Consider the following 14,804-nt stretch of genomic DNA (forward strand, 5'->3'; position numbering starts at 1 on the left):
CCCACAAGTACAGCTCCCGGGTCGGTGGCCATTTTGATTAAGACTCGGGGTGCACTTTGAGTACTTTTCGTGTTCCTGCATACAATACCATGCTCTAAGCAATGACACAAGCTCTCTAAGTAGCTGTAAGACATCTAATATGAAATCTTTGCTAGCTTGACTTGAATTTCACTACACACAGAAGCGTCCAGAGCACTGAGAACAGATTGCTTCTTTATGCTGTATACAGACCGATCTTTTTGGCGCGAAGTCTGAAAGCGGCGCAAACGCTTTCGCCTTCTTTCGAGCACAATGAGCTGTGCCTTTGCAAGAACTTTGTGAGTAGCAACAGCAAGCAAACCCTGCCAAGCTGAGTTGTGTAAAATGCTTCGCATTCAGGCACGTCACATTCTGTTTGCAAGCAAAAAGCACCGATTGATTCGTGCCTCTGCTATCTTTAGTAGTAAATGCACCAAGAGATAAACGTGCGTGTCAAGTCACTGCGAAATACCTGCGTTGTGGTGACTGATGGTCGGCATCGTCTGCTAAAAGCAAGAGGGAGCTTGCAAAGGTGATATGACCATAACGCTACTTCTTGTCAGGGAGAAAGGCAAACCTGTCAGCAAGTAGTCCAGGACTGAAAAATTGAATGCACCCAATAGCTTTCGAACTGCCAACTACACAAAGATGTGTTCCTTTATGTCACTGCAGACAAATGTGAACACAAGTTTGCGACTAGTCAACAGTTACTATGATATATGTTGTGAAAACTAGCGGGGAGATGTGGAAGACGCGGCCTGCCTATGCGTCATGGGATTGCCGACAGGCGCTACAGCCATCAGCATCTGCACAGCGTGCTATACTCATTCTGCATTGGCTAGAAATAATAATGGCGATAAATTCATTACTGTATAACTATACTGCACAGTAAGATCTACGAAATTTCTAAAAGGACTATATACTGCTGTGGAGTGATGTGGGCTCTCTAGCTTTCACCACAAAAATACAGAGAGTTGTTCCACAGTGTGCCCGCCTGTGCGGACATATGCCTTAGAATGCACATGTGTGCACACCAGACACGAGCAGGTCCGAACGCGGCGCCCAGATCTGCACCTACACCTGGTCTTCAGCAGCCAGGCTACATTCGCTGAGCGTGCTCTGGAATCAGCAAGGCAGCATGCACCAGTTGGAGGACGGCACACAATTGGAGGCACATATGCCGTGGTTCAAATCCCCATTGCAAGCTAGCCTCCAACGGGAATCGAAATAGTATGACACCACTCTGAATACTGTATAAAAGACGGCAGCATCACAATTTTGATGGAAAATTATGTAGCATATGAGGTCTGTTAGAAAAGTATCTGACATTATTTTTTTTTGCAAACACCTGATATGAAACAAGTGCACTTGAATCAGCCGACCTTGAACCTTCGTGCACATGTGCGAATTTTTTCCCCTCCTGCCAACAGCATCAGTCCCTGGAACGCAGCGTTTGAGTGAAGTAGTGCGTAGTGCTCTCGTCCATTTTTTATTTCAAGGAAAATGGCGGAGCGACTGGAGCCGCGCTACTGCATCAAATTTTGCCAGAAACTGGGCGACAGCTAAGTGAAACCCATCCGGAAGATTCAGACGGCTTTCGGTGACGATGCTATGAGGAGCACACAGATTAAAAGCAGTGGTAAGACCGGTTCAAAGACGGCTGCACATCGGCGGAGAGCGAGCCATGCTCCGGTCGGCCATTAACATGCCGAAATGACTAGGTTATTGCCGAAGTGAACGCTGTAGTGATGTGGGACCGTCGTGCGACTATCCGAAAAACTGCGGAAGAGGCGGGCATCAGCACTTTTTCTGCACATTCCATAATCACCGAAGATTTGGCCATGAAGAGAGTTGTGGCGAAATTCGTGCCGAAGCTGCTCATGGTGGAAGCCTCACAGGGCATGCTGGATTCCACAAACAGTTACCCCGACTTCACGAACACCATAATCACTGGTGACGAGTCTTGGGTGTACGGGTACGACCTGGAAACCAATTCCCAGTCATCACAGTGGAAGCATTCCACGCCACCAAGACCAAAGAAGGCCCGCCAAGTGCGCAGCAACCGCAAAGTGATGCTGACTGCTTTCTTTGACTCCCGCGGTGTGGTATACCACGAGTACGCACCACAGGGTCAAACGATCACCAAAGTGTACTAAAGGGATGTCCTTCGTCGCCTGCGTGATGCTGTGCGGTGCAAGAGACTGGAGTTGTGGCCAACAGGGAATTGGCGCATCCATCACAACAATGCTTCTGCACATTCCTCGCACTTGATTCAGACTTTTTTGGTGAAAAACCAGACTCCTGTAGTTCAACAGGCTCCTTCCTCTCCTAATATGGCCCCCTGCGACTTCTGGCTGTTTCTCAAAATCAAGCAGCCATTGAAAGGAACGCGATTTCAGACAAGAGAAGACATTATGGCTGCAATGACAGCTGAGCTAAACTCCATTTCCAAATAGGCCTTCTTGGAATGCTTCCAACAATGACAGCACTGCTGGGAGAAGTGTGTGGAGTCCCAAAAAGACTATACTTTGAGGGTGATTAGGTTTCTAACGCTCCAGTTCTGCCAGTTTTTTTTTTATTCGGCCAAAGGTCGGATACGTTTCTAACAGACCTCATATATCTGTTGCCACTTCCCGTGGAAGCATTTTGCGGACGCCACTCATGAATCAAGTAAGGCTTTTAGGGCTTAAAATTCGTGAAGTGAAAAGCAAATTTATATACAGTTAAACATCGATGTAACAAACCCCCATGTTGCGAACCACCATGTAGCGAATTCCTCATATTACTAAGTTTTTCAATTCCCCAACGTAACGCCACGGGTGACCTTGATATAACGAACTCGCGGCGCCGACTGTCTCTTAGCCAGTTCTGAATTACTGGTAATTCGGCAGAACCCCGCAAGTTTCAGGACGGTAAAACACGAAATGATGTGAGAGGAACGTCTATGATAGCAACGAGCGCCTGCACTTGATCCAATGTGCCACATTTCAGCGTTGACGGCGCTTCTACGTGAAAACCGAAGCATCCTCTGTTGCTTTCGCTTTCAAAATGTGGCACTATAGTAGTTCATGCCGGCATTGGTTCAGAAGCAGCGAAAAATAAAAAAACAAAGGAAAAAGACATGGGACGAGCAATGTGCATCCATCACTGCCACATGGTTGCTCGCATGCTCCTGCGTGTCAGTAGCGGGAATAGCGTAGCTCGCCAGTGACAGAGACAGTCTCAGTTTCCTAGGGCAACGGTGGTGGATGAGCGGGAAAATTCTTTAAGGCGCAGGCGCCTCCTCGCTCGGCGACGGCGTGAACATGCGCGGCTCTCGCCCAGACTGATTCCTCCTCCACCCACTTTTCCCCACTCCCTTGTAGATGCGTCGCGCGAGCAGCGGCGGAGGTAGAGGCTGCCGCCGCAGTCATGCCATGCACTCTCAGTGCAATCACGAAACATTCATCGCTACTGAACAACGAATGTCATTCAGTGAACAGTTGCAGTCCTGAACAGTGGTGAGCAATTAATTATAAGGTAGACAAAATGCCAGAATGATTCCTGTCCCTAAGGCTGAGATGCCCAACCACCACACACAAAGTTCATCAAAATGGTTTTACACCATACTCGACCTAGAGTTATAATTTAATGGCCTAAACTCTGCTTATACTATAAATATGCCCAGGCTGACGACAGCAACAGCGAATGTGATGCGGGTGGGTAAAAAAAAAAAAAATGTTTACACCACGGTGAGAGGAGGAAAAAGAAAGCTAGCTTTCTACTCAGCACATGCTGCCACAGGAGGTATGGCTTTCTCACTTTTCTACCCAAAGCGACAGCTCAGCAGAGCCGAAATACAGCCACCACGCCCTGGAGAGCCCTGCTCCTGCTATCTACACAAGTTTGATGGAAGACGCTGACACAAAGCCAAACAAAAACACTCACCAACTCGGCATCTTTACGCGTCTTGAAGGTAATAACGAAACCGGAATTGAGAAGCTCGACTCCTTCCACTTCACCAAATTGCTGAAAAAAAAAATTGTGAAAGAAATGTGACAAACCTGACAAAGGCACTTCAAGGTGGGAAGAGTGCATAGCTTACAAAATGGCCTATTTGTAGTATGCGAGAAAACTAGGGAAACCAGTAATATTTGCTGCTAATTAATTACATCAACAGCCACAGTTATATACCAGCATGATTCTTGCCTGCTTTAATGTGTGCGCCACAGAGTGCCTAGCATAGCTCTGAGCCCTTAGATAGTGTGTCTCAATTCACGAGCATGCATATCGAGGCACCCAAATCTTAAAGATGCTCAGGGGGGCCCCTAAGAGCGCTGCTGTCATCAAACTAAACCAAACCAAACCAAAGCTTCATAACCAGCAAATATACCGAGTGACTTTGTGGTACTAGACAGGGCACGTGCATCCGTGACAGAACAATGCGCCAAGTGGAAGCATGCAGAAGCCGTCTTCTGATCAATGTAGCACTCACGGCAAAGTGTGCCTGCAGGTTCTCCTTGTCCCCTTCGTCCATGCCCTGAACAAACACCTTGCGTGGCCGATGGTCGATGACATTGAGACTCCTCCGGAGGGCAGCACCCCCTCGACCTCTGAGGGCGCCCCTATGACCAGGAGGTCCTCCCCTGCTCCCCTTCCACTGGCCACCAAGCAAGCCCAGGGCGCGCGCCTGCACAGATCCCCACATTCACTCACACAAGGCATGTCAAACCCATTACCCCCACCCACACACAGCAATTGCAAAACCTACACAAATGTCACACAGCTAGGTGATCCTCCCACAAGCAGAATTCTCCTGTGGCTATCAAGTCTAGCGGAAAAGTTCGCGCATTAGATGCCTTAAAAAGCTTGGAAAACAAAAAACAAACACACCATACTGTTTTCAATTATAACGCAAGGTGCATTCGAAAGCATCATTATCTGTTAAATGTCTGGAGATTCCTTATTCTCAATCTGCAGAAACTATAATTTTCGGCCATAAAAGGTCGAATGAACAGAACACTGACCAAAAAATGTCATGAGCTTATGATGGCAATGAAAAAGACTGGCCTCACAGTGTATAGAACAAGTACACCAATATCCAAGAAACGAAAATTTAATTTTAACACTTCATTATCAGTGTAGTACACTATGTGACCACACCTCAAGAAAATATGGATTTTTTTGAAAAAGTACAAACACTCCATTTTTGAGTTCGTGTTTTATCTTCTGCAATGATGCATAGGACTGCACACGAATCATCATGTGATATTCGTCTAGGACCGCTGAATAACTTATAATCGAAATTTCTTTTCTCACCAGTTTCGGTTTCGGTTTGAACAGTTGAGCGATGGCTGTGACGTCAAAGTCAAGTCTAGGTCACACAAGGGATAAATAAAACAGTGATATAATTGTTCCTGTGTCGATTTAATTCACCAGAGCACTAAAGCCAGCCTGCCCCAAGGACACGAATTACAAAAGGTGAAGATGGTTTGGTCTAGTCAGCGATTACACTGCTGTTTTTTTCATGCCGCGCATGACCAAGACTTGATTGTGACGTCACAGCCATCACTCGGTTGCTGAAACCGAAACCATAACTGGCGAGAAAAGAAAATTCAATTAAAGGTTACTTAGCGGTCGTAGGCAAAAACCGCATGGTGAACCATATACAGGAATGTCTTATGCATCATTAACAAGAAGAAAAAGGCCAACAAAATTTGGTGTCTATAGTCCTTTAAGCTCCCAGTGTTCTTTTTCTTTCAGGAGTGCCCGTCATGCTTTATTATGTTCTGCGCTCTTTCCAGTGCACCCTTCAATAATAAAAAAAAAATGCTCCTTTCTCACTGCCTATGATAGCCTTTTAAAGTTTGTCACTAGATGGAGCCACAGTTTTTAATTTCTTGGATGAAGCGGTGACCATGGCCCCGAAAAACTTTCATTGACGAGGCGCACATTCTCTTGCCGTAACAGCCTCGAGTGTGGAAACTGAAATGAAGGCTACTTTGCACTGAAAATGTCTAATTACTGTCTTATTTTATATATTGTCTATTACAACAACATTATTATTACCGTATTTACATGATTATAAGTTGACCTGTTTTTTCAAATTTCAAAATCCGAAGTTGGGGGGTCGACTCACAATCGTATGCATTGGCAATAAAAGTAAGAAAAACTATGTATCGTGGACGCTATGGCGCGGTTACAAGTTTGTGTTTGCTATACGACTGTAGGTGTTGCATTCAGCAATTTTGCGAGCTTCTATAACAGGCTTTTTAATTTTTTTTTTCAACCTTCACTCCACATACAGCGCTCATCTGCGTACCATAACATACGCCGCACTCACGGGAGTGTCGATAGTTGATGGAAGGGTAGCTGTTCCAATACGCGGGGGAAGGAACACAAATTACGCAGCATCCTACACCGGGGACGGTCCTTCGCTGCTGTCATGTGGTGCCTCTACGTCACCGCTTGGACAAGCGCACCCCGAGCAGCCGGTTGGTCAGTTGGCAGCGGCGGCTGCTTCGTGCTGCCTTTCTGCTTTTTATTTATTTATTTATTTTTTTTTTTTTGCCGTTAGTTCGGACACCAAAGGAAACTAAAGGAAGCGCTTCTAACGCGGAGGCGAGCGACTAAATGCCCGAGGTGCCTGCTGCTCAAAAGCTCCAGCAACCACATCAAACCCAATCGACAAGATTGTATTTTATTTTATTTAGCAACAAATAAGTGCGCAAAATAGGCATGAAATATTTATATAATCCGTTGGCTAGTTTAGGCTCTTTAATAAGCAAGTAATATACATATTCATGTATATATACTACACATGCAGGCCTGAACAAAGTAAGTTCCATGCAGAAAATTTTCTCTTATGAAGATTTTAGGAGTGACATATATCGCGAAAGATCATCACGGATTTTCACTAACATTTAAAAACCGATGTTTACTCGTCATTTCCAAATTTTTGCAGAAAAAAGGGCCCGGAACAAAATCTTGTTCTGTGTAATTAAGGGATTTTTGGTTACTAGTGCAGATAACAGTATTAAGCAATTCTCACGAACCTGTCCATTCGCAATACAAAGAAACAATATGAGGTACACAAAAATGACACACTAAAAAACACCGTAAAATAAGCGAATACATTATTTATTTCTTGAAATGTTGAGAAAGCGCAGGGAACCAAATTAAAATGGAACGCAACGTTCAAGCACCCATTAATACAGTAAAACCTCATTACAAGAGACGCTCAAGGGACCCAAAAAAGATGTCTCTTGTAAGCAAGGTCTCTTGTAACCAAAAATTCTAAAAGCACTGTTTTGATTAGTTTACTGCACATCAGCATGTCAATGCATTCACACGCATTAACAGGCAATTGTTCAAGAAAGCTTAAAGAAGTAATTCATACTAGTATGTATTTCTGTGAGTGCAGAGTGTATTCCTTCCCAAATTTTGGAGGTAAAGCACTTCATTTTGCAAGCCTTCCTGTTGCTCTAATACCTTTGAAGCACTCTTACATGCTCGTCACTTTCAGATGCTGACATTTTTCCTCTGAAATGTCCTCGTAGTCATCCTCTGTGGCACATGTGCCATTTACTTGTGCGAGAATCGCACAGGTTTTAAGGTCTTCAGGAGCACACAAGATCAACATCTGCAGATACGAACTCCTCAAAAGGTGCTGGTACTTCAGAAGTCTCTTGGGGCTCGCCTAAGCTTCATCTTCAAGGAAGCTTTTCACAGTATCCATACCTGGGCCCTCTTACATCATGTCACCACATTTAAAGCCTGCTTGTTTGAAACAGTTTTTCACAGCTTCATCTCTCAGGCCATTCCAGACAACTGAAACCACCTGAACAGCAAATTTCACATTAATTACTATTGTACAGTCTTGCTGCCTGTCGAACAACAGACATTCTACCAACCTTGTTATGTACAGAAACTTGACAGAGTGAATAATGCCTTTGTCTATTGGTTGAAGGTAAGGTGTGGAGTTTGGAGGAAAAAATAACATTGGTGGCTTTGAGCACGAGAACTTTGGTGCTTTTGGTGCTGCAAGAAGCACTGTTCACAAAGAGAAAGACATCAGGATTCTGAGCTTTCATCTTGTGATCAAATTTTAACAGCGAGGAGTTAAAAATACTGGTTGTCATTCATGCATTTTGATTCGTTTCGTAGGTGACAGTAATGCGATGCCAGTGGCTGAAACCGCGGGGTCATTTTGACTTTCAAATCATGGGGAAGCACTCCTCAGTTCCTGACATATACAACAAAAAGGACGTTGATATGGAACTAAATTTAGCTAAGGGATCTGAAGTGCATCATGTACGAGTTGGTACGCTTCAGCTGCATTGCATGAGCACATCTGGGTTGTGTCTCTTCTAAATAGTGAAGAATTTACTCCAGGGACCTGAAAAAGTTGCCCTTAGTAACCGAGTGTCTCTTGTAACCATGTCTCTTGTATGCAATGTTGTTAACATGACAAACATAGGAAAACCAACCAAACCATTTTCAAGTGTCTCTTATAACCGAGTGCCTCTTATAACAGTGTCTCTTTTATTGAGATTTAACTGTACTTTGTAAATACTGAATGCCACGGTAGCACCACGATTGACTGTATTGCACTCACTGTCACAGTCCACCAAAACGAAACGAGACAAAGGTGACAAAAACCAACCAAACAAAACAAATCGTCTTGGTGGACTGTGAGCAAAATGAATACCTCACAACTCGCCGAAATTTCTGCTTTACTGACTGCTACTTTATGTTGCCTACAAACCTATATAACATTTATATTTAGTGTCTGGCGGTGGTTACAGGTTGTGTTCGAGAAATCTGACGAATTTGCTGGCATTCGAGTCGACTTACAATCGTGTAAATACGGTACATCATTTTTGCCGATGTCCAATCGTCCGCACATTCGCTGCTCATGGCTTCCAGCATCGGTCTCCATAAAAATGGGTGCATGGATTGATAGAAAAATTCTTGATAAATGTTTTTTAGAGCATTCTTAACAAAACCATTATGGAATCAGTGACTTTAAACAGTAAGCTTTCCGATGCGCCGAAGGAGACTGGACACTAAAAATAGTGTTCTGTCCCTTAGTGGGGACATGTCTCTTAAAATTATTTTTCAGATTTCTGACCAAATTTGATAAAACCTGGTATGCTGATTCAGTTTCTTGCACTGATTTTAAATATGTAACAATTTTTCCAATTGGCCAATGTCAAAAAATAATAAATGAAATTAATTGTTCATAATTTGTGGAAACAATGAAAAAATAACCACACCACAAAAAATTCACATAGACACTTCAGTTACTAAAAAGCAGAACGAATACAATGTTAGGAGCACTTTTTTGATATAACAAATACTATTAGCAATGTTACAGCAATTTAGAAGATTTTCAATTTTGCTCTAAACAACAGTAGGGCACCCACATTTGGATTTGAACTGATATAACGTCGCTAATATTTATTATATCAAAAAAGTACTCCTAACATTGTATTCATTATGCGTACCTTGCAAAGTGTCCATGTGAATTTTTTGTAGTGCGATTATTTTTTCATTGTTTCTGCAATTATTAACAATTTAATTTATATTCTGAACTAATTGGCCAATTGGAAGAATAGTTACATATTTGAAATCAGCGCAAGAAACTGAATTGGAATACCATGTTTTATGAAATTTGGTAAAAAATTACGAAAAATAGCTCTATGGTTTTAGTGTGGTTTGAAAACCTAAATGGAAAAATACTACTTCCACATATATGTGCACCCCATGAAAATCTTGATAAAGTGCAAATATTACAAGAACTTACAGTAATCCCTCGTTATAACGAAATCAGCGGGACAGCGAAAAAATTCGTTATAAGCGGAATTTCGATATACGCGACCACTTGACAAAGTCTTGACTAGTCGGGCTTTAATTGCACCAAAACTGCAAGCAAGTCAAAATAAATATTTTCAGTGAATCAAAACTTTATTCATGTGCAAAAAAAGCAGTGAGCTTTGGTTGCTTGAAGTTCTTACCGGGCGCAAGCAACCCCTGCTCTAATTTGAACAAGCTCTGCACGAGGCCGTGGTCGCCGCCCATACATTCAACCTTATTTCGTAGCAGGCGTAGGTACTCCCGTGTCTGCACCATAGTTGGCACTTCACGTGGCTCTTCGTCTGCTGGCTCTTCGTCCTCGTCGGGGCCACCAACAGCGTCAATTATTTCCGCGTCCGTCGCTGGAGCGACCACGGGAGCAGCCGCGTCAGCCAACGCGAATGTGTCGAAGTCACCGTCTACCTCTTCGCCAGCAATTTTATGTACAGCCTCGTACAAATCGTTTCAAGTTTGGTCATCGTCAGGCTGGTCATCGTCAGGGTCGGTGACGGCGGCACGGGAAAAGCCGGCGTGCGCAAAGCAGTTGGCGATCTTCGAAGGTGCAAGTTCTTTCCATGAAAAGTTTAGCAAATGGATCGCACCAAGCAAATCAATGCTGTAACTCTTGCTGGCATCATACGCTGTGAGCATGCGCTGCAAAAGAGCCTTGCGGTACAGCTTCCGGGTGGTCTCAATGATGCCCTGATCATCGGTTGCAATACCGCGGTAGTGTTGGCAGGCAAAAATTCCAAAGTGATCGCCTTGAGGTGGTCGATCTTCCCATGGCTCGGACAATTATCAATGATGAAGAGCACTTGCCGATTCTTTGCGCCGAACCGTCTATCCATTAGGCGCACGTAGTCTTCAAAAATTGCAGCAGTCATCCAAGCTCGCTTATTGCTTCTGTAGACGCATTCATTTGGAACAGTTGCATTTCGGAAGCACCGCGGTTTCTCCGCCTTTCCCAGTATCAACAAGGGAAGCTTGTCCTCGCCTGTTGCATTAGCACCAAAAAGCACTGTGACACGCTCCTTGCTCTGTTTTCCTCCGGATGAGGATGTGCCAGGGGTCGTGAACGTGCGATTCGGTAGCATTTTGTAGAAAAATGCTGCCTCATCAAGGTTGTAGATGTCTTTGTCTTCATATTTTTCAAGTAGAGCTTGGAGCCGATGTTGGCGCCATACGTCTACAGTGTCACAGCTCACGGCTGCGCTTTCGCCAACGATCGTCTTCGAGGTCACGCCGTGTCGTTTTTTGAAGCGTTCAAGCCAGCCATTGCTGCATTTGAAATCCTTATGCCCCATTTGGAGGGCGAGAGCTTCGGCTTTTGTAGTAAGTGCAGGTCCATTTACAGGGAGATTTGCGCTCCTGGCGTTCTTCAGCCACTGTAGAAGTGCACCCTCCACTTCCGGATATTTTGAATCACGATTCCTCTTTCTCTTTGACGAGAAGCTCTTTTCAAAGCCATCCAGCACAGCGTCCTTATTTTTCAACACAGTTGATAAAGTTGACGGCGGTATGCCAAATTCCTTCGCGATGTCAGTTTTCTGCCGGCGGCCTTTTTCCACTTCTTTTATCAGCAGAACTTTCTGCTCCAAAGTCAGACATTTTCGCCTGGAGACTGACGGAGCCATTTGTCACTGTAGACCACAAGAACACACGCGAGGCAAGACTAACGTAGCATTCCGAATAACACGCAACCACGTGGCCTGCAGCACGGATCCAAATGCATGCGCCGTCGGCGCGAAAGCGGCGGGCGAAGAAGACGGCAGAAGCTTCAAAATGTGGTCATGCCTTCAGGTCATCTCGCTGTCCCCGTCGGAGCACGCTGGGGATGACGGTTGCAATGGCGGGCTTCGCGTCTGCAGACGGAAGAAAGGCGACCGGAGTTCCGAGAAGTATGAAGCACGGAAGGCCTCGCGAGGTGAGGAGGAGGCAGGAACAGCGACAGCACTCAAAACTGGCAGCAGGCAGTTCAAACGGATCGCACAGTCGACATGCATGCGCACTTCGCAGATGCCTATCTCGGTGAGGGAAGGCGAAGCCACTTCGGGAGGTGGGGGGAGGTGCGCGGGAGAGGGTGCCTTGATGCGCGCGGTCTCCCGCCTCCCCATGCGCGCGCGCTTGGCGCGCATCGAGGCACCCTAGCGCGGGACGCTGGGTAGCGCATGGGTAGCGCGGTAGCGCCGCTTATTCCGCTGCCTCGCCCCCGATGTTTTCGGAAAGCTGTCCGTCAATTTAGGCGAGTCCACTTCGGGAGCTGGGGGGAGGTGCGCATGACGCTGGGTAGCGCGGTAGCGCCGGAAATGCCGCTGCCTCGCTGGCCTCGCGGCCTGCGACGCTTGAATTCGTGTGTTTTCGCAAAGCTATCCGTCGGTTTCCACCGTCAAAAGAGCAACAAAGCTAACGACAGACTTTTTTTTTTTTTTTTTTGTGCTAGCGCCAGAAGAGCTCTTTCCAGCGGTAAAAATTTGCTCACCGAACGCACCCCATGCCAACGCGGTCTTTTGGCCACTTCAGCATCCAAGAGACCGCGCTTTTCTGGCATCGCAAATCATGAGAAAAAAATAATTTTGTGCAGATTCTATCACGGGGGATACCAACGATACGATTCCGACTGGAGTTGACAGGCCGCGCGACGGCTGAGGACTGCCAAAGCATTGCTGCTGGTTGCTGTCGCTCCGTTTTTGGGTTTTTAGATACCCGCTCCGTGCTGAGCGGTATGCGCTAGCGGCAACGACAGGCGTTGGCGTCGCATGACACATCGCCAGTGGCTGTTACTGCTGTATGCGCAAAAGCGACGCTGCCGCTCGGCGACGCCTCCGCTCGCCACTTCGCTGTAAGCGGGTCAAGCTCTTCGTGCACTTCGAGTAATGCGGCTTAAAATGCATGCACTTGGGTCGGGACCGGAAGATATTTCGAATAAAACGATATTTCGAATAAAGCGATTTCGTTATAACGAGGGATTACTGTACTTCTGTAGTAAAAATGGTCTGACAACTCAGTAAAGACAAATCGTCTTATCACGCAGGCTTGCACAAAGCAAGATATGTGACTCACTTGTTGCCTCAGCTCTTGAACTCGCTTGCGCAGGTCAGTTGTGTCATCGCCGCGATGAATCTTGTTGTAAAGGTCCATCTCAGCGTCAAGCAGCTCTTTTTCTGCCTGCTGCAAAGAGAACAATAACACCCACAGCCTTTTTAATGCCTCACAGTAAAAAAGAGTCCCAATTGCTCAAAGACATGTGCTAAGTGCAGTCACATAACTTTAAGAACTACACAACATTTACTTATTTAGTATTTACAACATATCCCGCAGCGCTAAAGCATTACAGTAGTATAGTGGGTAGAATAATTCATAAAACTTAACAGATGAAGAAAAAAAGGGCCGCAGCCTAAAGATCGAAAATGTGACCATCTGCTAACCATACCGGTTAGCCCAGTTCTACACCACCTCGAGGGATCCCCTTAAGGGGGGACACGGGTCTTGCGGACCAAAAAATCGCGAAAAAATCACTTTTTAGAAAATGTGATTTGCGAAATCAGTAGCTCTTTATCTACCTATCTGCTAAGTTTTTCATCTCTAGGGTCGGTATTTTAGTCACAATGCCAATTTATGTAATCGATGTCGCCCAAATTTGGGCCGAAAACGACCCCGAAACAACCATTTTCCGCGAGGCGTAGCTCCCATTTTGTGCGCGGCACCGTAGCCATCTTGGTCTCATTCGAAAGAGCCGCCTTTCGTCTTCAAATTGCCGCCTCTGCTGTTTACATTCGCCCATTGGTCGCATAAAAAATAGCAAAAATGAAAACGTGGCATTTGCAATCCCATTGGCTTTCGGGGTGCACGTGACGATAAGGCGTCCCCGCATTGGTGGAGCTGGCTGACGGCGTCTGCTCGGCGCGCCCGAGCCGCGGGGAGACGGCGGAGACGTGACGCCGGCCGCGCTTGGTTCCGAACCGCGAGGTGCGTTCATGGCAAGAATTTGTGAAAAAAGTAAAAAAAAGAATAGTTGAATAATCATCTCAAGTGATGCCCTGCCCCGGCTGTGCGCGCTCAGGCCGACGGAAATCGTGCGCCGAACGATCGTGTGTACGAGCCTGAAGTAGGCCTAGCGTGTTCCCCAGCACGGGGGACTGCTACTGCCAGCGGTCGCACCCGCCGCGACAGTGATAACGCTGGCCGCAGATGACCAGAAAGATAAGCTCAAAACAGGAAAAGCTTGAACTCGCGCCAACTCCAGCAACGAAGCGGTAGACGGATTGTGTTCGTAACGATGACGGCAGCGCGGCGGACAGTCCGCTTGGCGATGCGGAGTTCACGATCGTCAGATCTAAACAGTTTGCCGAGATTGGCGAAGCGTAAAACATACGGCGGCGATATTGGCATTTAAAAAAGTGAACGGGGATAAGGAATCGCCGTCAAACTTATTCTCCAATGCGTAAACTGCGGGACACGTCGTCTTCGTAGAGCTCGCCGCGCGTTTGCGCCGATCGGACCTCGTTCATAGTCCTTAGGGAATTCACTTGCTTCCAGTGCAATGCAGAGCACTGGGAAGCAGCAAACAGCTCCAAATTACATTTCTTTTCCGCAATAAACGTTCCTCACCGCGGTCTTGATGCGAGGACGTAGCCAAACGACGTACGTAAAAAAAAAAAAAAAAAAAACGAAACGAAAAAGTGACAACTGAATGTGCTGCAACTGCAAATCAAAATGAAAGAGGCGACACTTGGACGTTGGAAAGCAAAGAGACTACATTCCTGGAGGTTTATAGCCATTTTAAATTGTAAACGTGTGCATTGCACCAGTGAATGTCTGAGAGCAGAGAGGAAGCGTGCTTCCTCTGCAGCTTTTCAGACTGCAGCAAAACGAAAGCAGAAGGGCAAACCCAATGCAGATTACTGTCCAGGAGCCTTCTAGGCCACAGTGGCCTGCATTTCTACAGTTTT

The 14,804-nt window shown here is 45.9% G+C and overlaps 1 protein-coding gene and 1 pseudogene across 2 annotated transcripts in view; one reads left to right on the top strand and one right to left on the bottom strand.

Moving 5' to 3' along the window:
* The window catches only part of swm (Zinc finger protein swm), a 66,501-nt gene that overhangs the window by 5,370 nt on the left and 46,327 nt on the right, over positions 1 to 14,804 (bottom strand). For both annotated transcript variants that reach the window (XM_084601303.1, XM_084601302.1), the window contains 3 exons: positions 12,916 to 13,023; positions 4,493 to 4,687; positions 3,946 to 4,026 (listed from right to left, as the gene is read on the bottom strand). In XM_084601303.1, coding sequence (XP_084457429.1) covers positions 3,946 to 4,026; positions 4,493 to 4,687; positions 12,916 to 13,023 — 384 coding nt within the window. The remainder of the gene's footprint in view (positions 1 to 3,945; positions 4,027 to 4,492; positions 4,688 to 12,915; positions 13,024 to 14,804) is intronic.
* On the top strand, positions 1,522 to 2,174 carry LOC146190915 (protein GVQW3-like; annotated as a pseudogene).

The sequence above is a fragment of the Amblyomma maculatum genome, chromosome 4 (assembly GCF_055883805.1).
Source record: "Amblyomma maculatum isolate TAMU_Amacu chromosome 4, ASM5588380v1, whole genome shotgun sequence".
In the NCBI taxonomy this organism is placed as follows: domain Eukaryota; kingdom Metazoa; phylum Arthropoda; class Arachnida; order Ixodida; family Ixodidae; genus Amblyomma; species Amblyomma maculatum.